At 52.5% G+C, this 27,948-nt stretch overlaps 1 protein-coding gene across 1 annotated transcript; it reads left to right on the top strand.

Moving 5' to 3' along the window:
- Positions 1–27,885, top strand: LOC141966833 (arf-GAP with SH3 domain, ANK repeat and PH domain-containing protein 1-like). The gene is made up of 26 exons (XM_074919989.1): positions 1–126; positions 5,185–5,257; positions 5,526–5,671; positions 6,098–6,172; positions 9,237–9,286; positions 9,399–9,528; positions 11,400–11,485; positions 11,945–12,020; positions 13,413–13,499; positions 13,721–13,821; positions 15,242–15,311; positions 15,768–15,855; positions 16,356–16,404; positions 16,769–16,932; positions 17,148–17,281; positions 17,935–18,026; positions 20,565–20,742; positions 21,611–21,696; positions 22,028–22,143; positions 23,845–23,912; positions 24,392–24,499; positions 24,605–24,800; positions 25,463–25,639; positions 26,563–26,708; positions 27,430–27,552; positions 27,786–27,885. Exons 1-26 carry the CDS (start codon positions 1–3, stop codon positions 27,858–27,860), a joined length of 2,820 nt encoding a protein of 939 aa, XP_074776090.1. The 3' UTR covers positions 27,861–27,885.
- Positions 27,886–27,948: the final 63 nt, after the last annotated feature.

Below are 27,948 nucleotides of genomic sequence, written 5' to 3'. Positions count from 1 at the left end.
ATGGCAGCCCTCATCTCAGTGTGCGACTTCGTGCGGCAGGCGCAGGAAGACCTCAGCTCACCCACCACCTCTGCATTTGCCAGCCACATGGGCCGCTGCAAGGCCACTGCCAACAGCCTAGAGGAGGTGAGCAGGGGTGGGGGACCGCAGGGGTGCACCCTGAGGGGTTGGGGGGGCCATCCCCATTGTGGTCCCACAGGATCTACACCCCAGTTCAGGCATCACCATATCATTTGTCACCATGAGTGGAGAGTGGTGCAAGCATATTTGGGTGTCTGCAAAACACTCAAAGCAAAGATTTGGTGAAGGCCTGTGATGGGTCGTGGTGGTTGGGTGACAGGTGTCAGTTGGTGAGGACAAGAGCAAAGGGGGAGAGGTTTGTGCAGGAAGGCTGTATATTGTACCAGGCTTGCATAACATGGTAAAGAGAGGAGAGAACCCTTCAACCAGACAAACATCAAACTAAAAGCAAAATAAAAAATTAAGGGAAGTTTTTGGAAGTGGCAGGATAGTTTCCCTGCTTGCCCAGAGTTAACCTGTGGGATACCTTGCTGTGGGATGTTCAGAGGCCAAATGCGTGAGTGGTTCCAAAAATTCATAGACGGGGTGAGAGCTGGCTGCTGAGCACACCATCTGACACACAACTTATTTGGACCAAATGCCTTTGCTTTCTACCCAATGGCAAAAGCCAGAAGACCATGATAGGCATTATCAGGTGTGGTGTGGGAGGTAAAGTGTCTGCTGCTTGCTGCTGGCACGTGAGAGTGAGCAGCAGAGCTTGATGCCCTGGGGAGACCGTGAGTGAGGGCAAGGCCACCTCGCTGGAGGGTCCAAGCTTCCCATTGAGACCATCCGACTGCCCGCCTAGAGCCCCCTTGGGACTTAGCTCGGAGCTGTGGCCAGTATAGAGTAACCATCATGCTGGCCTGCTCCTGGGCAAATCAAGATCCTGGCCCCCCGTGGAAAATATCCATGAGATGTTGCCACTGCGGCGGGGCTCTCTGCTTGGTGGTCCAGAGGTGTCCAAGCCTCCTGGTGCCTCCTCTTGGTAGGTCTGGTAAATGTGCTGGGAGCAACCAAACTGCGCCATCACCATGTCACCTCTCATTATTTTGTAGTCTCGGCAGAAGAGTCTGTGGGCTGTGGCTGCTGCACTGCCCTGAAGTCCCCCAGCACCTGCAGGCTTGGAGCAGATGGGGAGCTGTGCTCCTGTAGATTGTTTTGTCAGTGGTGGTCACTGAGGGTTTTTTCTTCTCAGGCCTCTGGGCATGGGGCAATTTCCTTGTGTTGCTTAATTTTCAACTGCTACTCTGTCACTTGCACCCCAAGAAAAGCTAAAACATCAGTCCTTTAAAACAGTGCCGCTACATCAGGAAGCTGTGGTTAGAGAGAAACGCTGCTGAACTTGTTCATGTCTGCAGATCCCCTGGCCTGGGGCTTGTGTGTCAGAGTGGACATAAAACTCAGGACACGCTCTCACTGCTGTGTGGCAGCAACCCCCAGCATGGTCTGCGGGAGATCTGCTGCAGTGAAAGCCAGGAGCGATGGTGGCCAGGGAGCAGCATTTGTGTAAGCCAGGAGACACGGGGAGGTGATTTCATCTCTGGGTGCAGATCAGGGCTGGACTGAGCAGATGGTGAGGGGAAATTCTAACATTGGGGGGTATCCTCAGTTGCTGTTGCTTGGGTGTTGGTGTTGGCAGGAGCTGCCTGTCCTAGAGGAAGGTCCCCTCTGCCTGCATCAGCACTGGCCTCTGTCTTGCTTCCTCCCTGAGACTGATACGTTCTCGCCATGCAGTCAGGTGAGGCTGACCAGGCTCTCACCTGGGACTTAATTCCTTCTGGCCTGTGCAGTAGCTCAGCTGACACCTCTGTGCGCTTTCACTGGGAGGAAGACTCTGCTGCTGGATAAGGGCAACTGGGAGCTGAAACTGAAATGTAAAAATAAATTAGTTGAAATATTTTAGCTGTGACGTAATGAACTACTGGTGTGCATGGCCAAAAGGTGAAGTGAACGCTTGGTCTTCATCCTCTTTAAATGTAGCTTGGATGTCTTTCTGGAGTCTGCTGAGTCCCATCAGGGTATAGGCTCATGCAAGGTTGTCTTGTGTTAATGCCACATCCATGCAGATGATGTGAACTGACAGTCCCTCCCAATCTGACTCTTTCTGCACTCTTGCAAACTAGTGAGAAGGGAGAAGCGTGCTGTGACCCCAGCACCCTGGAAATCACAGTCAGGGATGAAAACAGATCTAGAAGAGCTGGAGCCACAGGGTCTCACCTCTGAAAGGCAGGTACTGGTGACTTCTTCAGTGGCTCAGCCAGCAACTTTTACTGATGGTGTAGGGAACATTGTACAGGAAAGAGTCTTAGTGCATCAGCAGATTCATGCTTGTAACAGAGAGCAGCACCAGCAGTAAACACAGCAAGAGCCCATCCTTGAGCAAGAAAAGCTGTTGCACAGCGTGTGCTGAGCCTGGCAGCAGTGTGAGCAGCAGAGGGAAGGGGCGCTGAGCTGCAGGAGAAGAACATCAACCGGTTTTCCACCACTGGAGGCAGGTCCCCAAAGCTTCTTTCACACAGGTCACACAGCTTGGCTGAGTGCAGAACCAGATCCGTGCCTGCAAGGCAAACAAACGCAGGTAAAAGTACAGGCAAGGAAGGGAGCTTGGGGTTTCCTGTGCCAAGTGCCAGATGTGTAATTTCCTGCCTTGTGGCCAGCAACGGTACTTGTACACACTTCATGATCCCTGAGGGGAGTGCTGCCTCTTGCGGCTGGGCTCACTGGATGGGGACAGCCTGAGGAGGTGGATGTGCCTGTTGGTGATGGCCTCTGGGATGCCATGGTCCAGTATCACCCTGGTGTTGCTCCTCTGAAGCAGGGAAGCCTCCTGGCCTGAGCGTATCGGCCCAGCAGGCAGGGACCTGTCCCAGAGGTGTGGATGGGTCACTTGTGGACCAAGGTTACACCTTCAGGGAGGGAATTGTCAGGAGAAAGGAAAAGGAAGGCCGTGGATGTGGGAGATTTGAGCATCTGTGTGTGGAGAGCAGAATCACAAGGGGCCTGGGCAGGCTCCAGGGACATTTTGGGAAGGAGGCATCTGTCCTGATCAAGGTGGGTCCCAGCAGAGTGGGTGAGTGAGTGGAAGAGAGGCTCTGGAGGGGTTGGAGATCAGGGTCTCAGTGGCAGCAGGCTCCAGATTACTCCCACCAGTGCCACGTACAAGGGCAGGCAGGGAAGGGAAGAGGTTGAGTGGCCATGTGGCTAAAAAACTGCTGTAGAGTTGAGGAGATGAGACATCTGGAACTGGGAAAGCTGACCTGGTGGAGTCTCTGTAAGGGAGATGGGCTTCACATAAGCCAAAAGGGCTTCACCTGAAGAAGGGTGAAGGGATGCCTAAGGTTAGCAAGATGAGTCCCACATGCAATGGCTTAGAAAAACTGCAGAGAGCTATGATCCAGGAGGTGACTGCACCTGCCTCACAGTGGTACTCACAGTAACTGCATGGTTGTGAGAGGGATGCAATAGTCCTTGAAGTAATGGATTAACCTAAAGTCATTTTCTGAACACAGAGGTATGAGTGTCTCCAACAGCTTTGCTGAAGTACACGGTCAGGTGCTTCAGGTGCCCTATCCCACCACTGCCTTTCTGACCTTGGCTCATAGGGATCTCTTTGAACCATAATACTGGATTCCTTGGATTTGCAATGCTTGGTGTGAGCATAGTCTTGCTGGTCCTAGAGGTCTTATGTTAATTGCCCGTGGAATCTTTATTTAAGGGGTTGGCTGGAAAACGCCAGTCCCAAACTGGGCTGGACAAGAAGGTGCAGGTGCCGAGTCATGGGTGGCAGCTCTTCCCTGGGAAGCAGAATGTCTGGCAACTCCTATTTTGTGGTATAAGTCCATAATTTAAGTTCTCAACATCCCTGCTGCACTGAACTCTGGAAATGTGCAGGAGATAAGTTTTCAGCACTGTTGCTGTTTGGTTACCTAAATGTTTATGGTGACTTCCCTGCATACCACAGTCTTGACTGTGCTGAACCATGCAGAGCCTGACTCACATCCTCCTCTACAGCTGCAAGGCTTGACTGATGTGCTGCACAATAGAGGATAAAGCCAGCAGTGGTACCACTGTTCTGGGTACCCCCGCTCGTCCACTCAGCTGTTACATAGCCTTAGCTGTAGCATGCAAGTCTACCCTGAGCTGTTCTTCAGATTCCCAAATTGCTGTAAAACTACTTGCTCCCACGAATCAGTGGTTTTGGATCTTAAAAACCTGTGTCCTATTTTGGAGCTCTGACACTGTCAGGACAACACTCAGTGTGAAGCCTTGTCACTCCATGCAGGGCCAGCCCGTGGGAGCTGTCGGAGCTCACATCAATTCGATGAACGGGTCACCCCTGAAATGCTGTCCCCAGACAGGAGTGATGTGGAAAAAACAGAGGGAGTCAGTAAGAGAGAAACAGAGCTGGACTGATCTAGCTGGGTGATGAGGGGCCCTCTGACAGCAGCCCACAACTCCTCTAAGGGCAGTTATAGGCAATGGTGCTCTTTTGGGCAACATCAGATGATATAACATGCAGCAATACCCACTTTGTGGTTTAGAAAGTTCAGATTGAGCACTGGGAGGAAAAGTTTCTTCTGCAGATGGAAGTGCAGCCCTTCAAGAGGTCACTTAGAGAGGTGACCCCCATCTTTGGAGGGTTTCAAAGCCCAGCGAAGCAAAGCACAACCAACCTGATCTGGTATTGACAATAATCCTTGTCCCAACAAGAGACTTCATCCCAACTTCCAAACAGTACTTGTATGAAATAACATCTGTAATCCAGTCTCTCATAGGTAGAGAGTTTAGATGCCCCCTCAGCCACCTACACCTCCTCCTCTCAGCTCAGGAAAGACACTGACAGGGATGGAAATGTAAATTGTAACTAACAGTCTCTTGCCACTGAAATCCACATTTTCTGTCAGTGCTGCATGTTCCTTTTTCTAATATATTTTCCAATTCTCCCTTAATGCTTGACCACTTCTTCCAGAAGAACATCAGCAAGGCTTGCAGATATTTAAGATCTATATGGACTACTACCACTAGATCATCACTTATCTGCTGGCAGGACAGCCCAGCCTGGGGATGCTGAGTGCTGAGTCCTGTAGGTTATGAAAATGACAATCTCCTCTGCATTTCTAGGCCTTGGATGCTGACCGAGCCATACTGCAGAAGATGAGGAAAGCAGCTAAGGCAGAGCACAGCTGTGGACAAGGTCAGGGCAGAACGGAGCCTCAGGTGGGGGGAGATGGTGATGGATGGATGATGGGGATCCTCACTGCAGGTTGGGTTGGCCACAGCAGGGAATAGGGGTCTCAGCGGTCCCTATAGCTGGAGGGGCGCGGGGGGGCACCAGATGGCACCAGAAGCCAGCTCGGGTAAGTGAGCAGAACCAGGCATGGAGACTCCCAGGAGGGAGGCAGGTTGGTCACACATCCTGACCTTCTCTCTGCACTCACCAGAGACCATGCATGTTCCCCCAGACCTCATCAACCACCTTGAAGCCCACATCACTGCCCAGGAGAAATTCTCCACCAACTACCAGCTGGAGGGCGAGGAGCAGCTGGCCAGCGCCTTTAGCACCTTTGCTGCCTTCTCCCGGGAGCTGTTGACCGCTGTCAGGAGCCTGGTAGGCAGCTCTGTCCCCTGCATGTACATCAGAATGGGGCTCCTGGCTTGCAAGGGGATGCTGGCAGGGGTCTCCAGGAAAAGCAGAAGGCTCTGGGCCACAGCCCATCCTCTTCCCCAGATGGAGGCAGGAAGCCATGGTGTGCGGTTGCGGCACCAGTAGCACAGCCTGCACGGCTGGGGCTGCCTGTGCAGACATCCGAGGCTGCTCGGAAGAGGCCTCTGGAGGTCTGTCCACCATCCTGCTTGAAGCTGACCTCTCACCAACACTGGGTCAGGCTGGCTGTGTTTCTTTCTAGCCTGGTATTTTCCTGACTCTTTTCCAAAGTGGTTCTTCTGCAGGCTCACAAATAGCTCTGCTTTCTCCACATGAGGAGTGGTGCAGGGGTGCAGTGCTACTGATGTGATCTCTCTCATTCCTTTCCAGTTGCAGAGTCTGTACCACAACATCAACTTTTCCCTGGAGTCATTAATAAAGAGTGACATGAAAGAGCTCAAAGGGGTAAGCAGGGGCTGAAAGGGCTATGCCAAGGTGGGGCTGGTAAGCGAGTGGCTGGAGGAAGAGCTGGTACCAGCTGTGGGGTCTCATCCCTGGCTCACGCCTTGTCCACAGGCAGGGATATATGTTGGAAGGGCAGGTCTGTCTGCACCTCCTGCATGCTGGACCCTGCTCCTTCTTGAGGCTGGTGTCTCACACCACAGGTCAAGCTAGTGGTGCCCCTTAGCTGGGACCTCTGCCTGTCTGCAGACACCTGGCTGAATCTGGAGGAGTCTGGTGGCATTTGCTATGTGGGGAAAAAATCAGGGTGTTGTGCACCAAATACTGATACTTTCCCTGGCCATCAATGCACAAACTCCCCCAAAACCTCCCAGTGAGTTTTTCCTACCCTGCAGGCCCACCTGTGGCTCTTGCATTTATGTGTGTAAGCACTCGTGTTGGTGTGACTCTGAGCATGCATATGTGTATCTGTGTCCTGGTTCAGCTAGGATAGGGTTACGTTTCCCCAGCAGACAGGGGGAAGAGATCTCCAGCCGGGTTATTCACACCATGCTGGCGTCAGGTCCAAGCTTTTTCCTTTGTGGCTTTGGTGGTAGGGAGCAAGCGAGCGAGCTGTCCGTAACCATTGCGGTACTTCTCTGTATACCTTTTGTCTTGTTTACTCTTATTACTGTTTATTGTTGTTATTGCTACTGTTGTTGTTCAGATTGTTTATTACACTATTGTATTAAATTTCTGCTTATTTTAACCCGGGGTTTGTGCTCTATTTGTGTTCGAGGGTGGGGGAGGGACAATGGCAACGTGGTCTCCGGTCCCGGCAGGGCTTAAACCAACACGATCTGCCAGATGCAGGTACCTCTCAGGGACTGCAGAGTAGCAAGTACTGAAGTGACCACGCAATTTGATCTTCAGTGCTGTAGAGATATCAGAAAGCTTCACAGTGGTCATCAGTGTAGATTTTAGGAAAAACATCAAACTCCTATTTAATTTTTGCCTTTTTTAACCAGTGGGAAGGCCATCCTGGTTCTTGGTAAGTCTGCACACATGTCCTTGCTGCTAAGTCCCCATGGCTGTGCTCGGGCCATCAGCTATGTGCACTTGCCCCTGGGCACTTCTGCCTGTGCCTGTTCAGGGTGAGGATGCTGGACCAATCCCTATCCTGATGCTGGAGCAAGGTTGCTGTAGGAGGGCTGCTGATCGTAGCCTGCTGCCAGCTCTGACTTGGCACCACTCCTCTCTGTGATTTTGGGCACAGAGACTCTGCAAGCAGGTTATGTATGAATTGTAACAGTAAAGCAGTTACTTCTCAGCCGATGCATACACAAGTTGGTTAGGATTTAATGAGCTTGGCATTAATATGCTCAGCACCATGATGAGACACCCAAGCACTCACGCTGGCCAAGCAAACCAGCTCAGGAGGAGCAGGGACAGTCCTGTTGCTCCCTGAAACAGATTCTTGTTATTGGTCATTGCTGTCTTTCACCAGACTTGCTCATACTCTGGCAAATCCTTGTGTTTTCTTCTTCTAGGATTTTATATTTTTCCATTGTACTGTTTTTCCTCTTGAGTCCTTGAGCTAGTAACAAACTTGTTTCAACAACCTGAACTCTGTAATTATACCTGTTTAATCTTGTATGGTTCCACTCTATAGATTTTCTCACAGCTCTGCAGTTTCCTCAGATGCCTGATGAAGGTTTTGCAGGTGGATTGTATCAGAGCTGGGTTGGGGATCCTTGAGCAAACAGCTGAACTTCTGGGAAAGTGGAGGGAATGTTTTGGACAAGATTGCAGAAAGACAGATGGGAATGGTGGCAGCATTTGGGGACTTCCAAAGGACTAAATGCCAAACACCAAAACAGATTATAAGCATTTAGGCATCCTTTTGGAGCATGAAAGTGGAAGGAGAGAGAAAATTCTGGAACTTCTGGTGTGAAATAAATTGATAAAAGAATATATAAAGAATAAATAAATATGAAGGAAAAAAAATCCACTGTCTGTGTTGTTAAGGACAACATCAAGAAGATTTGGAACCAAGAAAACAGGCAGAGAGAGGAAAAATACCAGCTGCCCACAAGGAGTCATGATTAAGCTGAAGGCATTTCTAATGGGATCCAACAGGAATCAGTTCATCAGAAATGAAAATTTGACATTTTCATTAGAATGGAGATAAATGCAAGATCTGTTCTGACAAGGTTCTGTCTTGACATAAAGAAATTTCTCCTCAAGAGACAGGGACCCAGAGAGGCTGTGAAATCTCCATCCTTGGGTTTTTTCAACATCTGCCCGCACAAAGACTGGTCTGAATTCAGTGCTGTTCATGACTTGAGTGGGACGTTAGACTAGAGACCTTCTGAAGACCCTTCCAACCTGATTTACTTTGTCTTTCTTTGACACAGACGTTTACAGAGCAGTAAGTGGTGAGAACAGGGCAGAACATGGTTGATCTGAGTAAATGCACATATAAAGGACATAATAATGGACAAATGCAGATGAGCATATGAAAATGGTGACCACTGGAGAGAAGCTAAAGTCACACAAAGTCCAATGAGAAACAAATGATGGCTTTTTAGCAGCAAGAATAATTCAACACTAAATGAATGCCTGGGGAAGGATGAGATTGTTCTTATGTTGCCAGGTTTGGGTAGGTTTCTGATGTCTTTGAGTGCTGTTTTGGTTAAACATAACATTCTGGCTTCAGCAGGTGAGAACCTGGTCAGTACTTTCTGGCTTGGCTGAGCAATTCCTTCTGCCCTTAAAATTGTGAGTCAGTAGAAGGTGTTATAGCTGGGTACTGCTATGTACGTGCACCTACGTGATGTACACATGTGTGATATACGTGTATTTGCGTGTGTGTGCAACCATGTGCCTTGAGTGAACCTGCACTTGTCCACTGTGTACTGAGGAAAGGCAAGGATCTTCCTAGTGAGTGACACTCCTGTGGACAGCCATGTCCTGGGTCTGCAAGGACCTTTCTGCTAGGGTGACCCAGTGGGAGCACAGTACACTGAGGATGAGGAAGGCTCTGACCCGGTCGTAGTCATTAAATGGTGCCTTTGGTTCTTTCTAGGAGTTCAAGAAGCCCTTTGAGAAGGCCTGCAAAGACTATGAGAGCAAACTGTAAGTCTTCAGTCTCCCTCACCCTGAGGCCTGCACTTGGAGGCTGGTTTTTGTCTGCCTTCACTGGCAAGTAGTCAGACGGAGCCTTTCACACGTCTCCTTTTTCCTTGAGAGCCAAGATCGAGAAGGAGAAGCGTGAGCTGGCAAAGCAGCATGGCATGGTGCGGAGCGAGGTAAGCGGGGGAGAGATTGCTGAGGAGATGGCAAAGGAACGCAGGACCTTCCAGTTGAACATGTGTGAGGTAAGGACAGGGATCAGCCAGTGCCATGCAGAGCAGTGTTAGATTTGCTAAACTGGCATCCAAGAGATGAATTTTCCTTCTATTGGAGCACAGCAGCTGTGCCACAGCCCCAGCAGAGCCCAGTCTGGAGCAGGCAGACATCAGCAGTGACCCTCACACTGGTATTTGTCACTTGCCCTCTGAACTGGGATTGTTTCAAAGCAGCTTTTTTGTCTGATTCCACATTGATTTTTCATTCAGGGTCATGCTCTCTCCCTAGTAAGTGACTCATGCTTGTGTCCAGGGTATTGCAGGTCCCTTTCTGCCTTCCTGTGATGCTGAAGCACCCCAGGCTCTGCCCCAGTCACCAGCAGCATCCAGCAGCTCTCTCTGCTTGGTCTCTGGGGAGCGACACTGGGGTGGGCTGCAGATCCCCAGGGGCCATTGCTCACAGGTCACATCTCTTGTGCCAGCAAGACCCTGGATGTATTCCTTCAGTTGGAGAGCTGCCTGGGTTGTGGTAGGCTCAAGCCAAGCTGGGGTAGGGGCCAATCAAGGAGTTTAGCCAAAGCTTGAGCCTATATTAATTAAGCTGGCAGTAGAGCTAACAACTTGAGAAAAACCCCACAAAAGCTTTGGATCCAATCACCTTCCTGATTGTTCACAGTGGTCACTGCTGGCACCAACGTCCCTGCTCCCTCTCAGGCAGTCCCACCATAGCCCTCCCTCTGCTTGTTGGAATAAACTCAGCCCATCGTCCCTGCAAATGGGATCTCCTGCTCCCACTGCCACAGGTCACAAGCAACAGTATGAATAAAAGATTGGAAGATACTAATTTCATTAAAAATATCCAGCTCTTTGTAACCATGTTTTGGAAACTGTTGCTGTTTCTGTACTGAAAGTGTTCTACTTAAAATATCAGAAGCCCTTGTGCTACAGAGTTGCATCATCCTTAATCAGAGACAGTAGGTCAGGAGGAGGTTTCATCTGTGCTGATGTGAGTCCACACATGGCATTCCGGTTCCTAAGAGGGTGTCTTCTAGGAAACACTTCTTCTGATGGATTTAGGGTGTTTTGAATGGTCCTCTCAGAATAAATACAGGGAGGTCTGAGGCTGGCAAAGCTGAACATGTATTTTGGTAGGTGATTTACTACGTTGGCCTGGGGGTCTTCTGGAAAAGGTTGTTGGAAAGTTTCTATTTTTACAGTAGTTGCAATGTCAAGAGAGATGATGCTGGTGTAGGAGTAGTCCAGAGATGTATGGAGAAATACTCAATGTATTTCACAGCACAACACACTGTTTCATGTTGTCAGTCCACCAAATGAAAGGGCCAGTGTTAGTTTTCACAGGTGAGCTTATTATGGTGGAGGATGGGCTGGGTGAGGTGGCAGGTAAGTTTGGACTGGGAATCTGAACCTTCAACTCACTTCTGAAGGTCCTCAAGGCAGGCTGTGTGTAGGATATAGGCAGGCAGGTTTGCAGCACTGATGTTGTCAGTAGGGTCAAGTGGAAATGGTGCAGTTCATGGATCGAGTCTAGTGGGACTTGGAGGAACTTGGGTCTTGAGCAATGAGGTTTGAAAGTCTATAGGAAAGCTGGCTGTTCTTCTCCTTGAGGGTGTATTAACTGAGTGTTTATTCTGCATAAGTAAAACCCAGCAAACCCAGGGACCATGCCACCACAGTGGGCCCACCACTCTATAGGCCAGATCAAATCACTGGGCTCTGCTTACCACCATCTTCTCACCCCATAAAGGCCACATGAGCTGCTCCTGTCAGGGCTTGACTGCCAGGATGGGCCACAACACACTGGGAGGGGGACCATCAAAAAGTGTGTAAAAGGCATTTCTCTCTAAGCTACACATTCAGTCCCTGTGTCCTTTTCCCTTCAGTATCTAATCAAAGTGAATGAGATCAAAACCAAGAAAGGGATTGGTCTGCTGCAAAACCACATCAAGCACTGCAGCTCACAGTTCAAGTAAGAGCAACCGGTAACCTGCCTTCACACTCTTTCTCTCCAGAAGCGCTGGTTGTAGAGGGGACCTGGGGATGGCTTAATTTGAAGAACGTGAGTTCCTGCAGTCAGTTTGGCCTGTCCTGTAACTTGGCAGAAGTCCTCTTTTCCTGGAGGCAGTGGAGGCAAGGATCTCAATGGGATGTGTTTCCTCTCTTTAGTCTGACACTGTAGAGTGGAAATCTGGGCTGCAATGAAGACAGAGTGCTGAGCACTCTCCCTGAATTTAAATGCCTCCAAACCTTTCTAAAATATATTTCCCAAGAAAGATTTTTTTTTCCACCATGAAATGAAAGTGCTGCCTGCTGAAATCATGATGGGCTCTGAGGCAGGAGCTCGGGGGAGCCTGGGGTCTGTAAGCTCCACAGCCAGTGCTAAGAGCAGAATTTCAGGACTTGCCCTTACATTAACATGTCCTCTCAGTTTTTTCCAGGAATGTTTAAACACAACAGCAAAACTTAAAAATTTTACAGAGAAGCTCATCCCAGAACTGCAGATTGTGAGTATTCATCTAAAGTCAGGTGTGGCAAGCAGTAGCAGGCTGGAGACCAAGGATGTATATCCCAGGGCCTCCTTTTTCTCTGCAGAAGCAGAACTGAGGACTTTTGCAGCTCTTCACATCTTTTAATCATTATTTCCTGACTCTCTGATGTGGAAGTGGCCCATGGAGGGGGGAAATGTAGTCATAACCAGCAGTGGGAAAATTACAGTGCCATACCCCAGGACACAGAGTAGGAAGAACAAGCGTAAAGGTGGATACCAAGGAGGCACTAACATATTCATCTGTCAGAGACCTAGCTGCTCTGCAGACTTCCAGACTTTTCGTTTGTGCTCCTAGCTTTCTATGCCTGTTGCTGCCAACTCAAGTTCTTAATGCATTTCCTTGGGGCCTTGTTTTGCTGTAGAGGCAGGTCACGTAAGTTTTGTGAACTTCAGCTTTTGACTTTGAGCTCTGTCAGTCATACATGGCCCAGAGACAGAAAGGAGTTTTTCCAAGTGGCAAGGCTTTCAGAGACAGTCTGTGCACTCACGTCCCAGGTGGTATGACATCCTCCAAGTACAGCAGAGGGTTTATGTTGATTTACCAGCATGTCTAGACGGCTGTTCAAGTTTATGTGGGCTTGCTCATCCTTCTCCATACCTCTTTACAAGCAAAAATTTACAGAGGCTTGGGATATGGTCCTCACCCAAATACTGTGTCAGCATCACTTGTACTTGTCTCCCCTGATCCTGTGGTGCAGGTCTCCTCTAGGCATCTGCACTTTGTTTGAATTAATCTGCTTTAGGGGTGTTACCCTTCCTGTTCCATAATTTTTAATCATTCATATTAAAATCCATTATATAAATAACAAAAAGAAGGGGGGCATCACTCCAGAGCAGGGTAGCTGAACACAGCAAGCAGCAACTTATGGATCCCTCACTCCAGGCTCCATTTCAGGGCCACATTCCTGCGCCAAGGTCCATCAACTTTTTGATGGCTTGGAGACCTTTTAATTATTTTCGTTACTGACACTACCAAGGGGAAAAAAAACAACAACCACAGTGACCTTCAAGCTCTTTGTTGTGTTTACACTGCAGAGAGCTGCAAACAGCTGTTTTCTCAGTCTCACATTGCAAGAGTCCCAGTGCTGGGGACATGCCCGCTCCCTCCTCTCAGCAAAGTTTCCACTGAAATGCTTCTTGCACACACCACATACCATGTGAAGGTCGAGTAGCAACCTCCCACTGTAGGAATGGGGCTTGGTGAGTCCCACAGACATGGGGAGGCAGAGAGGGCAGAGGATGGCGTGGGGGGTACCTCTGCTGTGACCAAGAGGAGTGAGATGCCACAGCTGAGACAGGATCCTCCTGCTGCCATGTGAGCAGCTCACTGTGCTCCTGTGCCTTTCAGATGAAGATCAGGCAGGACGAGGAGAAGAAGCAGCTCTGCTCCCTTCGGGATCAGCTTAAAAAAACATTGCAGCTGGAGCAGAAAGAGGTAAAGCCTGATCCTTCTTGGAAGGGAATGCGGGGTGGTGCCCACAGAAGGCATGACGTGGCAGCTGCTTATATAGTACCTGCCTGCCAGTGCAAAAAGCCGTGAGGTTTCTGGTGAGCTCTGGGGAGCACAGGATCCCTGGCCGTCCTGTGAGGACAGGCTCCTGGTTGTCAGTGGTACCGATGGGCTAGGGCCTTGCTTCTATTTCTCTCCTCTGCCAGGACCCTGGGAACAAGCAGGCAGTGTACAACATGCACCAGCTGCAAGGGAACAAGCAGTATGGCACAGAGAAGTCGGGGACCCTCTTCAAGAAAAGTGATGGGTAAGTTGGGATCTAGCATGCCCCTTTCAATTGTGCTTTGGTGACCTGGGGCCAGGGCTCACTCAGACCACCCTCCTCTCCCTGGTGTGGCCACAAGGCAGAGGAACAGGACAAGCATGCATGAAGGTGTGCTCAGCACTGTGCTAGCCTCCAACTGCTGACAACAGAGAACTCCAGGCAGCTTGTGTCCATCTTTTAGCTTTGGGGGCATTCCTCTCCCATGAAGCTGCCCAACGTCCTGTTAAGCCCTGTGAGCACTGGGGGCAAGGACACCTGCACCCACCAAGGGAAGCCAGAACCAGCTCCCCGTCTTTCCTTCCAGCGAGGATCCCACTGCCTTCATCCAACACCCAGAGGTCTTGTGCTGGCCGGGATGGGGAAGGGTCAGTGCTTCTCTCTCTCTCCCAGGCACTCCTTGCTTTCCAGAACCCCCTCCATCACCTCTGCTCTGGGATGAGGAGCCCTGACCCCTCCACCCTTCCTGGGTGGGAGACACTCAGGGGTGCACTGGGGATTTCTGTACAGTCCTGGTCATCTTTTCTGCTCTCTTCTCCCTTCCTTTCCTCCCCAGTCCTGACACATCCTTTGCCTTTTGGACCCTTCTGCCCTCACAGTTCAGTACTGGGCTCAGCTCCCTGATGGTGAGAATTAGGGGAATGAGCAGAAATTGGGGTGAATTAGACACAGCATACATCAGTGCTGCCTTGGAGATGGCATAGTAGGCCAGAGGAGGGAAAGAGCCAGCAGCCATTCTGTGCCTCTCTCCCAGGAGCCACACCCTGAGCTCCTGGAAAGCACTCCACTGTCTTTGGAAAGAGGATCATCTCCCACCAGTGTGTGGAAGTATGCTTCCTGGGAATCACATGGGTCCTGCACCGGGAGTTGCACACCTGGAAAGGACTGTGAAGTATCCTAGAAAAACCTGAAACTGGACAGAAAATAATGAACTGGGGCTCAGGAGTCGCCTTCACTGCAGACTGAAGTTCGGTCTCTCTCCACTTTTGGGTGTATCTCTTCCACCTTTCACCTGTGTTATGGTCTTGCCTGAATGGCAGGCGCAGAAAAACCAGCTTGGGAGCAGTTTGGAGGGGATGGTCTTGGATGTTTGCTGAGGGCTTCTTCTAAGGGCTTCATGCTCTGCTAGCAGGTTCTGCTGCCCCTCTGCATCTGTATCATCTCCACAGCTGCTGTGCTGCCTGTCTGTACAAGCCTGGCTTATGCCATATGATGGGTCCTTCTCAGCCCATAACAGACCAAGAGCAATAGACCCTGACTGTGGCAGCCCAGCCGGCATGTCTGCTATGAGCTGCAGGCCCATGCTGCGCCTTGTATGACTCTTGCATTTATCAGTGCTGCACTGCATTGCATGTCTGCTCCTCTGTATGTGTGTCCTCTCAGCTCACCCTCCACTCATTTCCAGGTTGAGAAAAGTCTGGCAGAAGAGGAAATGCACCATCAGCAATGGCTACCTGACCATCTCTCACAGCATGGTAGGAATTGCTTCTTCCATTCTGCTCTGTTCCTGCCTGGGAGCTGCTGCCTGTTGTTGCAGGATCCACAGAGCCGGCTGATGCCGGGCACACCAGTGGCTTCGTGGGGCTTGTCAGAGCCCTCATGCCTGCTGCTTACCCTGCTGGGCTGCCCTGGTGTAGGAGACTTTCTGTTGAGACTTAAGTCCCTGTAATCCAAGCGAGATTTAGATAAACACAGGAGGTCTTCACGTGCCTGTTTGCATGGAGGGGCATGAGCCTGGGACCTGGCTCCAAGCTTGGGGTGGCTGTTGGGAGAGAAAAGGTCTGTGCTGCTATTTCTTGCATTGCTCCTGAGAGTGGAGCCAAAGACAAAGTGCTGGGCATAAGGCAGATCCATGGCTCTGTCTCCAGAGCCAGTCAGTGCTCCACACCCCTGGACCACAGCTCTTTGATGCTTCCTCATTCTGCTTGTAGCTTAACCGCCCACCAGTCAAGCTGAATTTACTGACCTGCCAGGTGAAGCCGAACATGGATGACAAGAAGTGCTTCGATCTGGTTTCCCGTGAGTGGTGGCACCTGCCCTGCTGTTCCTCTGGGAAGGGCCCAGAGAGGCCACAGTGCTTTGGACTCAGAGAGCCAGTGTGGGCAGGGATGAGGGGAAGCTCTGCAGCTTTGGGCCAGCTCAGGCTGGGGTGTCACTCTGGGGAAATTATGCCAGGAGGCAGCTCTGCTCAGGAGCAGTGATGCACATGCAGGGTGTGAGATAGGCAGCACTGCCACGGGGCAGTGCAGTGTGTCTAGGAACCACGCAAGTGTAGTTCCCAGGCTGCAGCTTAGCTAACACCAGCATCCCTCGTTCTTGGCACAGGAGCAGGTGTCTTTGTCTGGGGTGCACTGGGGAGGGCCTGAGTCAGACAGAGGTGACTGTCACCCTGGGTGCCTGGGCTGGAGATTGCTCCCAGCTCTGCTGAGCCCAGCTCAGATGTGTTGTCCCTGACATGAGGCTGGCAGGGGAGATGGACGAGAGGGGTGCCTAGAAAAGACCGGTTCTGTGTGTTTCAGACAACCGCACATACCGCTTTCTGGCAGAGGATGAGCAGGACTGTGTTGCGTAAGTACCGCCAGTGCCTTGCTGTGGACCAAAAAATGCTCCTCTGGCTGCTGCTGAGGAGCCAGCTCTTTGTCTAATTGAGAAGCATGCCACAGACCCTTGTTTGATGCCCTTCCCATCCTGACTGTGTCCCTGCCTCCCCGGGGGTCTGGCCTCCTGCAAACAGGACATGGAGCTTGATGGAGGCTCCTGGCATCCAGTTTGCTGCTGGAGTCCCGTGCAGGAGTGTGGTGGCTGCTGTGCAGACTGAGGCAGAGTGGCATCTCCCCTGCAGCAATGGGATCAGTCCCACTGCCCTCCTCACCCCGAATCCCAAGCACAGCTACACGGGACCCTGCTCCTAAGCTGCTTTCTGCCCATGCAGCTGGGTGTCCATCCTCAGCAACAGCAAGGAGGAGGCGCTGAACGTGGCCTTCAGCAAGGGGCAGGGCGGAAGGGAGAGCAGCTGGGAGGAGCTGACACAGGCCATCATCGAGGAGGTCAGAGGCTTGCCTGGGAACAGCGAGTGCTGCGACTGCTCAGCCCCAGGTGAGAGCCAACCCATGGCCATGGGTCTGCCATGGTTCTTCCACCCTGGGCAGACAGAGCTCTGCCTGGCCCTCCACAACATCCAGTTCCTGGAGACTTGCAGGCATCTGGGTTCTTGCCCTTCCCCTCTTTCCTGCTGGGGAGTTTGTGCCCTGGGGTGGTGTGGGGCTAGCGGGCAGGAGATGTGCACGAGCCTGGTGATCTTGTCTCTACAGACCCCACTTGGCTCTCCATTAATTTGGGCATTCTGATCTGCATTGAGTGCTCTGGGATTCACAGACAGATGGGTGTGCATCTCTCCCGTATCCAGTCGCTGTCTCTGGACAAGCTGTCAACCTCCGAATTGCTGGTAGGACACTGACAGTGCACTTTGTCCTTAAGCCTCCCCCTGCTTCTGCTGTGACATTCCTGAAACTAAGTTAATTCAGTGGGGTTTCCACCTGTTAAACTGACCCATACCCTTCTGTAATTCCAAGGGTTTAGTGGTTATTGTGACAGGAACTGTCATCTTCAAGGAGGAGAGGAGGGAGTCATTTCACTGCTACTGGGTGACCCATCTCCCTCAGTCCCCTTGCCCCATCTGTGTCCCCTGGTGCAGGGGAGCTGTGGGGCAGGGCCAAGCTTGATCTGAAGTAGAGAAGAGTGTGGGGCAGGCAGGGGGTTGGAGACCTTGCATGAGGCTATTTTAGGGCCACAATGCTCCAGGTGCTCAGGGGTTTGGTAGGGCTGTGATGGGAGCTGCAGGCAGCTGGTGGGCATCAGGGAGGGGATGGGAGTGTTTAACAGGGATCTGCTTGCCCAGGTCTGAGCCGAGGGTCAGCTCAGGGGTTGGTTGCACTGCTGGCATTGGGAGAGCTCAGCAGTAGGAGTCAGGGCAGAGTCTCCAGCATCCCCGTGACATCCCCTCAAACCCAGGATCTCAGTCTGGAGCTCCCTCTCCTGCTGCCACACATGTAGAACTGCTGCATGTCCCATGTGACCTCTGGCTTGGCTGTTTTGCAGCTGGCGAGGAATATTGGCAACTCTGGTTTCAACAAGATCATGGAAGTGAATCTCCCCAGCTTTTCCCTGAAGCCCACAGTGCACAGTGACATGTGAGTTGCTCTGCAAAAGCTGTTTTTTGTGGGAGGTTAGATATGGGGCCCTCACCCACGGGCACACAATCTGCAGTCCTGTGTGATCCCCATAGTGACCAGGCACATGGCACTGCCTGATCTTCTCCCTAGACTGTTACTTCTCTTTAGAAGCAATTTCATCAAGCCCAGCATGAAAAGTTTGTTAAAGGAGAGAAGAGTGAGGAAGAGCCAGCAGGACAGCTCAGGGATTGGCCTTGACGTCAGGAGAAGGATTGAGGAATTGATGCTGGAAAGGGAAAGGAAAGCAGAGAAACATAAAAAAACAAGTGGAGCTGCCAAGCAGGACAGCCCTGGCTATACATTGGCAGGGCAGGGAAGGGTGGGAGGCTGGAGTGGGACAGGGGACAGGGACTTGCACAATGCAGAGCAGTTCACTGTGTCCTGTGGCTGGGTCCCAGGTTCAGAGTCAGAGAGGGACCTGGGGGTGTTGATTTCCAGCTGTCTGAACAGGAGCCAGCAGTGTGCTCAGGTGGCCAAGAAGGCCAATGGCATCCTGGCTTGTGTCAGCACTGGCGTGGCCAGCAGGGACAGGGAAGGGATCTGAGCCCTGTGCTCGGCACTGGTGAGGCCGCCCCTCGATGAGTGGGTTCAGTTTTGGGCCCCTCACCCCAAAAAGGCCATTGAATGACTCGAGCGTGGCCAGAGAAGGGCAACGGAGCTGGGGCAGGGTCTGGAGCACAGGTCTGCTGGGGAGCGGCTGGGGGAACTGGGGGGGTTTAGTCTGGAGAAGAGGAGGCTGAGGGGAGACCTCCTGGCCCTCTGCAACACCCTGCCAGGAGGGGGCAGAGAGGGGGGATGAGTCTCTGGAGCCAAGGAGCCAGCGCCAGGCCCCGAGGGAATGGCCTCAAGCTGCCCAGGGCAGGGTCAGGCTGGCTCTGAGGAAGGATTTCTGTGCAGAAGGGGCTGTTGGGCGTTGGAATGGGCTGCCCAGGGCAGGGGGGGAGTCCCCATCCCTGGAGGGGTTGAAGAGTCGGGCTGAGCCAGCGCTGAGGGATCTGGGGGAGTTGGGAACGGTCAGTGCTAGGTTAACGGTTGGACTGGAGGAGCTTCAAGGTCTTTTCCAACCGAGACGATTCTGTGATTCTGTGATCAGTGTAGGCATTGAGCAAAGATCTGCTGAGGATGCAGGAACCCCCAGTTCTTCATCCCACAGTGCCCCAGCCTTGAGGCTCTGCAGAGGATGAGGAGAGCTGGGATGGTGTGACTGGTGTCAGCAGTAGCTGGGGTCTTCTCCAGGGCTTAGTGCTGTAAACCTGGGGTGCAGCAGAGCTTTTGGGGGAAATATATAGCTGGGGAGCTTATTGTCACGGGCTGATGGAACTTTCAGGAGGCTGGAGAGCAAGCAGAACAGGCATGATGAGGTTCCATTACAGGCATGTATGCTCTGACTAGGTCATCATTTAGACAGTGTGGACATACCCTGCAGTGAATAGGTGGATAAGGAACTGCACTTGGCAGGGAGAGAGAAGCAGAGAGCTGAGAGAGCAGGAAAATACATGGTCAAGACCCAACTTGCCAGATCTATCCTTCTGCTTGGATGCTGGTGAAACTGAAACTGCATGAAATTAATAACTCATCTCTTCCTCGGTGGCCTTTTCTGTTTGGAGCACCTCTTTTCCCCTGGGGCACCTGTGGCCACCTCAGATCCTCTGGCTGACCACTGCTTCTGCTGTTCTTGGCCTCTCCAGGGGGAGAGTCCTAACTTACTCGGCCAGTCTGGATGCTGTTCCTGACCTGTGGATCTTGGCCAGTTCATGCCACATGGTGTTTCCCAGACCTTATGAGTCTGGGAATGAGATTTCTGCTCATTCCCCTAATTCTCACCATCAGGGAGCTGAGCCCAGTATTGAACTGTGAGGGCAGAAGGGTCCAAAAGGCAAAGGATGTGTCAGGACTGGGGAGGAAAGGAAGGGAGAAGAGAGCAGAAAAGATGACCAGGACTGTACAGAAATCCCCAGTGCACCCCTGAGTGTCTCCCACCCAGGAAGGGTGGAGGGGTCAGGGCTCCTCATCCCAGAGCAGAGGTGATGGAGGGGGTTCTGGAAAGCAAGGAGTGCCTGGGAGAGAGAGAGAAGCACTGACCCTTCCCCATCCCGGCCAGCACAAGACCTCTGGGTGTTGGATGAAGGCAGTGGGATCCTCGCTGGAAGGAAAGACGGGGAGCTGGTTCTGGCTTCCCTTGGTGGGTGCAGGTGTCCTTGCCCCAGCCATGGCAGGGCTCACACGCTAAATGCATGGTAGTCAAGTCCTCGTTTAATTATATAACTGTAGGAGAGGAAGCTTTAAGGAAACCACATTGTATTGTAAGAGGAGTTATGAATGCTGCCACAGAGGAGTTTGGGGAATGAGACAGAGAGAGAAAAGGTGCTAAACTGCCTGGCATGTCTGAAGGAGAGAGGAAGGTGCCTGAAGCAGCAGGAGAGGAGGCGAATGGCCCGAGGATGCTCACTGGGTCACTCTGTGGCCCCTAACTCTCATTTGGCTGGTCTCTGCCAGGGCTTTTCGGAAAAATTTCATCATTTCCAAGTATGTTGAGAAGAAATATGCCAAGAGGAGCCCTGCTGCTCAGTGCTTTGGCCTTCCAGAAGCTGTGAAAGACAAGGACATATTTTCTTTGCTCCAAGCGTATGCAGAGAACATGGATTTGAGCGAGCCTGTGCTGGCACCTCTGCAGGTACGTCTACCCATCCTGTGAGCCTGTATGGCAAACAGTTTTGCTGTTGCCTCTCCAGCCTGTCCATAAGGGTCCCTGTGCCCAGGAGGGGACAGTTTTCTGATGAAAACAGTGCTTGGCAGGCAGACTTGGGCAGGGTGAGGAACATCACAGCAGAGGGAGGCTTTCTGGTTGTGACCCCACAGCCCTCCTCGTGCTGTGTATGCAGGGGACAGAATCCATAACCACAGGCCCAAGGCTTTCCAGAGGCCAGTTTGTAACCAAGATTCACCTGTAAACTTCTGAGCAGAGTCCAAATCTCACTGTAGGCTGAAAAATCAGGGCAGCATTTTTTCCTGCAAAACCTCAGCAAAGGTCCTAGCTGTAAGTGCAAGAGGAGAGCACAGCCACAAACACAGTGCCATGACACCCCCTTTACCATCAAGGATGCTGGGGGTTGTCCTCCAGAGTAAAATCAAGGGAGCAAAATGCTGCAAGAAGCACCATCAGTATGGGATGTCTTGGAAATTCAATATGGCAAGCAAGAAGCAGCTCCATGGGAAGCAGTTGTTTCATACCCCAGGCCTCTGGTGAGATCATGGACTCAGCAAAGTTCAGCCACTGGCCTGGGGAGAAAAGTCATCTTTGGTTGCCTCAGTTTCTAAATGTGAAAAGGGAATAACTGATTCTTCTTCATGAAGCCATAAGCCATGACTCTATGCATGTTAACTAGGTTCTCACTAGCTTTGGTGGGCTCTGAAGAGACAGTCAAACCTCTTCATCTCTTAGGGATTTAAAACGTCTAAGGACAGTCCCTAGAGGACAGTGCTCCCACTTCATGGTGCAGGAAGACACAGTCTCATCCCTGCTGTATTTTTCTTGGCTACAGGAACCTGGGGAGACCATTCTCCACCTGGCAGTGCTCTTGTCTGATCGAACGTCTTTGCATATAGTTGATTTTCTTGTCCAGAACAGGTGAGCTCATGACACCCAGTCAGTTTGCCATGGCTAAGCTGTGGTAGTGAAAGGTGCAAGACTGATGATCTTCTCCAAAATGCTCCCAAAAAAGAGAAAAATCACCAGGGCAGGCCTCCCAGCAAACGTACCTTGGTCTGGGCTTGGGGTAACTACCCTGTAGATCAGGGGGGGCCTTGTCTCCTCTGGGTTGAGGTGTGATGGTTGTGGTGACCACCTCTTCTCCAGGCGAGGTGGGAAGGACACGTGTGCCAGCACCAGGCAGTGTTTGCTGTGGCTGGGGCCAGCAGCTCTTCCCAGGGGTGCTGACATTATCCACCCTCTGCTGCAGCGGGAGCCTGGCAAAGCGGACAGCAGAGGGGAACACGCCGCTTCACTACTGCTGCTCTCACAACAAACCTGAGTGTGTCAAACTGCTGCTGAAGGCCAAAGCCAACATCACCATCAGTGAGTGGTCACAGGATTCCCCACCCCATGCGCACACAGCGTGCTTCTCAGGTTTTCTCTGGAAACACCTCCTTAGCCCTGCTTAAGTGCTCAGTAGGGTTTGCATCTGGGGAGAAGTGGACTGGTGACAGAGTTGGGTGGGGACCCTGCTCACAGGGTGGCAGACTCAACCCCAGGCTCTTCTCTGCATGTCTAGTGAGGCGCCCTGCTCTGATACTGCTCTTGGCTCTTCAGGATCAGTGGTGTTCACAAGCCAGTTTGGGGTGCACGTGGCCCTCTGTGAGGGGGGTGACCACATTTCACAGGTTCCTGCTCTCAACAGCCTAGGACTGAAGCAGTGGCTTTGCTCTCCAGCTTGGAGCAGGGAATGCTCCTCTCTGCTCCCCAGGGAGGAACTGGTTTGCTCTGGGGTACTCCTGACCCCAGGCAAACTGTGCCTGTGTCCCACTTCACTTCTCCTCCTCCCAGGTGGGCAGCCACAGGCAGCTCCGTGGTGGGACTGCCCTGAGGTGGGCTCATTGAGCTGGCAGAGTCCAGCAAGGCAAACACTGCCTGAGCTGCTCTTCCACACGCAGCACTTGCACAGCAGGAGACAAAACAGGCACTTAACTCATTTTCAAAGCCAGCGCTGCAATGCTGGAGAGCAGGTGGGAGGGCTGCCAAAGCACTGATTCAGAGACAGTGTGTGCTGGTGCTCTGGAGCCCAGATCACAGGTCCAGCCATTTATACTGCCCAACACAGAAGTGAGCTTTAGAACTAGGATCCTGGAGGAAATGCGAGGGCACAGATGTTTCCACTATCAGCTGAGCTGCTGGGTTCACTGAGCCATGCTCCCAGGGATGGCCGGAGATGCTTCCTGCTCCAGGCAGCGGGGTGGCAGACCCTTGGAGGGAAAAGACCCTGTGGCAAGCAGCAGAAACTGGGTGCACATCCCCCCATTGCACAGTGGTTTGACAGCCAAATTTCTCACCACCTCAGCGTTGCTGGGTGCAGCTGTGCCTGACCTGTCTTTACTGACTATCTTGAGCATCTGAAGTTCACAGTGCAGACCCCACTGCTGGTCTGGGGATAATCTGTGGTTCCTCAAGGCACAGACCTCTTGCTGTTCCCTTCTCCCACCCTTCCCCGTCCCCAGAGTCCCCCCAGCCTACCCCTCCACAGCCAGAATTGTGCTGCAGCCCTGTGAGGAGGGGTTTTGCAGAGTTACAGCAACACCATCACAGGTCCCACCCTCAGACCTTCCAGGAAACTGAAGTAAAATGGTTGTCACTTGTTCAGACTTGCACTCACACCCCTGCTTGCAAGCACTGGGAGCTGGGTGTCTGTGTGGTCTCTGTCTACCAGGTATCAGGGCACACATACTGGGTCTGTCCAAAGCTCCCTGTGGTGACACACAGGGTGTTGGCTGTGGAGCCCTCTGGTTTTGTAGCCTTTAAGGCTCTGGCAGTGACTAAGTTCTTCTGTCTCTCTATCCTATTCCATCTCTGTGAGTCAATCAGGATTTATTCGTGTTCCTTTCTCTCCTTATCTGGGTGCCTCAGTCACCATCCCTTAAGGGGCTGAGCCTTTGTTTTGGTCTGGGTTTAGGCTGTCCCTTCTTAGAAGGCTTATTTGACCCCAGATGCCCTGAATGCAGCACTGTTCTTCAATTTGCTGAGACCAGTGGTGTTCAAGGCTGCCATTTCCTCCCCCCCCAACAGCTAACAAAGCAGGAGACACGGCCCTGGATGTTGCCAGGAGGATGAGACATCCCCTGTGTGAGGAGCTGGTAAGACTGTGTCTCATCACCTCTCCAGTTTCAGGACACATCCCAGTGGCAGAGAGTGTCAGGGGTCCCACACCTGTGTGGACACGTCCTGCAGGGCCACCTGTGCCCCTCAGCATCACCAGTGCCAGTATGGGATGCAGAGGAAGGTGCAGAGGAGTCCAGTGGGGGCTGGCCCTACTGGTGTGGGGTCACTCAGGGCAGAGCAGTTTGGGACAGGCCAGGCAGGGGTCGTGCTGTGCCTGGGCAGGGAGACCTGGAGCTGTACTGACACTGCCTGGGGTGAGTCCAAGGCTGTTTCTGCCACATCCTGATTTGTGTGTTTGGAGAACTCAAAACCCCATTACTGATGGGAAGCACCGCTCGCAGCTCACAGACATTGCCCTGATTGTTAGGTGGTTGGGGATGGGGCCAGCAGCTGCCTGTGGGGCTGGTAGGGCAGGACAGGGTTGCTGGGTCCTCAGGGAGCTCCTGTGCCCCAGCTGCTGCAGGCCAAAAGCAATCAGTTCAACCCCCATGTCCACGTGGAGTATGAGTGGTGGCTGGGCCAAGATGACATGTATGAGAGTGACGAAGACCTGGATGAGAAGGTGAGGTCCTGATAGGCTCTGGCTTAGGGCCACACATGCAGGGGCAGGCACCTGTACCTGCCCAGCCATACCCAATCCATCTAATCTGAAAATATCCCTTTCCAGCTGGGTTCTGTGAAGAGAGGGTCTGCTCATCCCCAGAGCTGCTACCACCCCCCTGCCACTGCCCCCAGGCTGGAGGAAGCAGGGGCAGTGTCCTGGGGGGAGTGGCCAGACACCTGCAACGCGCCAGCTGCCCACCTGGATGTGACGCCAGCCTCCTCCTCTGTACCTCCATTTCCACACCAGTGGGCAAAGCCAGGTGAGAGCCTGCAGTGGGGTGATACAGGGGCTGGCAGGCTGAGCCGCTGCTGCTGCAACCTAGTTTCATCCGCAAAGGGTGGTCTGGGAGGGAGCTGGGCCCCTGATGGGGTGTGAGGGGTTGTCTGGTGGCCTAGGGCACCCTTTAGCCCTCTGCTCCTTGAGGGACCAAGGCTGGCTTGTGCTGGCTGGTGTCCTAGCACTGATCCCTGCTTTGAAGGGCAACACAATGTATTCTCACCCTTGGAGCTCCTACACTGGCGCGGTTAGGATGTTCTGTCCCCTGCCTGTTGGGAGAGGCAGAGGCACATGTCTTTAGAGACAGGGCTGGGAAGACAAAGCTGCTGGCAGAAACAGCAGCAGCATCGCAGTTCTGCTCCTTAGCAAGACCGGCTCCTGCCATCCTTGCCCAGCCTTCCCATGGCATGACCCACCTCCAACAGTTCACTTTGCTTTCTGGGAGACTCAACAAATTCTGACTGACTTCCCCTCTGCCAGTCCCAGCTCTGCTTCCAACCTGATCTAAAAAGTCAGACCTGCAAGCAGAGAAAAGAAAATCTCTGTCCACGTGTTTGTGCCCATTCTCCCCTGGAGCTTCGCTCAGGAGCCCTGCTCAGTGCCAGCTTGCTTCTGACTCCTGATCTGTTCTTGCTCTGTGTTTAGCTCCCCAGCGGGCATATCCACCCTCCCTTACCAGCTCATCTGTCTTTGCTGAGGACACAAGAAGCAGCAGGAGCCCACCTTTGCCTCTGAGCGTCAAGTACAAGCGCACATCCTCAGAGCCAGCGCCTTGGGTACCACTCAGCTCTGAGCAGCCCAGTCTGACCAGCCTGGCTTCAGGTAATGAAAGCACAAGGAGCCAGACCACGCTGGTGGGAAGGATCTGCTGGAGGTCTGCAGTCCAGCACCCACACTAGGTCAGATTGTCTGTGGCTTTCTCTGACCAAGCCTTGTTCCTGGATCAGGCCTGCAAGGCCTCTTGCTCGAATGCAGGGCTGGGAGATCTGTGGGAGCTGCAGCACTGCATGGCATGTCCACAGCTGATCACGATGGGGCTCCCGCACCCTGGCTATTAGACACGGGTGCTTCCAGGGCAGGGTTATTCTGGGGTTTGCTGAGCTGCTGAAGATGTTGAATTCAGAGAAGCGAATGGCTCTGTTTCCATCTTTCAGGCAGTGGATTTGTTTCCACGGGTGCCCTGTGGCAGAATGATGTCCCCCTCTCCATACCCAGGCAGGGTGGCAGGTTGGGGACTGAGGCAGTGGCTTGCAGAACATAACCCTTTGACAAGGGGGTGAGGGCTGCCAGGAGCAGCCCTGGGTGCTTCATGATGGAGGTCAGCTGGAGCCTCCAGGCACCTCTAGGAACCAGCCTCATCCCAGCAGAGCTCAGCAGCCTGGGGAGTATGGGGGGACAGAAGGTGCCAAGTGCATGGCCCATGGCAGCTGTATCCTTCCCCCAGTGCTGGCAGCTCTTGGGGCACCTTGGAGTTGCACAGACCATATTCCACCTCTGGGTAACACATTTCTCACCCCAGACTGCATTCTATCTCCATCTGCTCTCTGGCCACATCCCCTTCCCCCGATGCCTCTCTCTACCCTGTCCCCAGTCCCTCCCCTTTCCAGCTCCCAGACTGATGGGGTACTTGTTGCCTATGCTGTACCATGGAGAAGGACCATGCTGCAGCATATTGCCTGACAGTGGTGGTTGCTGTTGTCCACTCATGATGAAAAGTGGGAGGAGATGACCAGCCTGTGTCCTAGGTGCCCTGAAAGCCACGGACTCCCTCTGCACTCCTGGCCCCAGCAAAGCGGGACAGCCTGGCCCACACCGGTCCCTCGAGGAGCCAGATCCATGTTCTGGCCATACCTTGGATATTCCACCTCTTCTTCCTCGGAGGAGCAGTTTGGTAGGTGGCCAGCAGCCAGGGCTAGCTCAGCTCCTACATCTGCCCATATTTATCACCTTTGGTTTTGAACTGAGGTGGAATCAATCCCAGCAACGTCTCATCCCAGCACTTCAGTTGTGACTCTCTGGCATTGATGTCTCTCTGCTAGGTGCTGGGAATGCTACCAAAATCCCCATAAGGCTCCACTGCCTTTTGAGGAAAGCCTTGCTTATGATTTTGGGTTGTTGGCAGGTCAGGGTGCAGTTTTAGACATGGGCAAGTGTGCAGCGTCCACACTGGCCCTGCCTCTCTGTGCTCCAGGGGTCCCTCTTCTCCCACAGAACGCTGTGCAGACACAGATCTGTCATTAAGGGGACCTTCCTTGGGTTGCTTGGGCTTGGGATTTTGTCAAGCAGTGCCACTAGCTCCTCACACAGACCTGCCCTGAGAGAACGGGGACCCCAGACAGTGCAACTGCACACGTCGCAGTCCTGAGGCAGAGGAGCAGGTGCTTCTGGAAGGATGCTCCCGCAGAAGGAGGTGTCTTCTGGATCCCTGTCCCACTCAAACTCCCAGCAACTAACCTGCCACCTCTGCCTTCCCTCTGCACAGGAAACCTCCCAGTCTCTCATCCTTGCTCCTCACATCTTTTCAAGTGGCTTTGGGATCAAGACACTAGAGCTGTTTTAGTTTGTGTCTGACGAAGCTGGGAAGGCTTGATGATTCTCTCTCCTGCTTGCAGAACAGACGGCTGCTCTGCAGGGTCCGTGCTCTTTATGACTGCAATGCTGACCGGGAAGATGAGCTGACTTTCCACACAGGCGAGATCATTGTGGTGTCTGAAAAGGAGGACAGCAACTGGTGGGTGAGTGAACCTGTGTATACTGACCAGCACTGGGATTGCACATGATTCCCTTTCTGTCCATCTCTTGCCTCTGCCCATGACTGTGGGATTGTCACCTCTTGCTCTGCATCTGTCTCTACATCCTCCATCTTTTCCTTGGCAAACAAACACAGCTGTTACAGGGCCAGTTCTTCATCCCCTTGAATGTCCCTGTGCCATCCTCACCACTCCTTTTTCTTCCTTTCTCCCTGCAGAAAGGGTGGATTGAAGGACAGCCTTACAGGCGAGGTGTCTTCCCCGCTTCATTCGTTCACGTGCTCAATGAGTAGGATTTGCTTCGATTCAAGAAGGAAGATCTGATCAGCTGCTTAAAATGCAATTCCCCAAGCTCCCATCTGTACCAAGGGCCTCACCGTG

The sequence above is a fragment of the Athene noctua genome, chromosome 16 (genome assembly GCF_965140245.1).
Source record: "Athene noctua chromosome 16, bAthNoc1.hap1.1, whole genome shotgun sequence".
Lineage (NCBI taxonomy): Eukaryota > Metazoa > Chordata > Aves > Strigiformes > Strigidae > Athene > Athene noctua.
The sequence above is the reverse complement of the archived record's forward strand: the minus strand, read 5'-3'. Positions and strand labels throughout refer to the sequence as shown.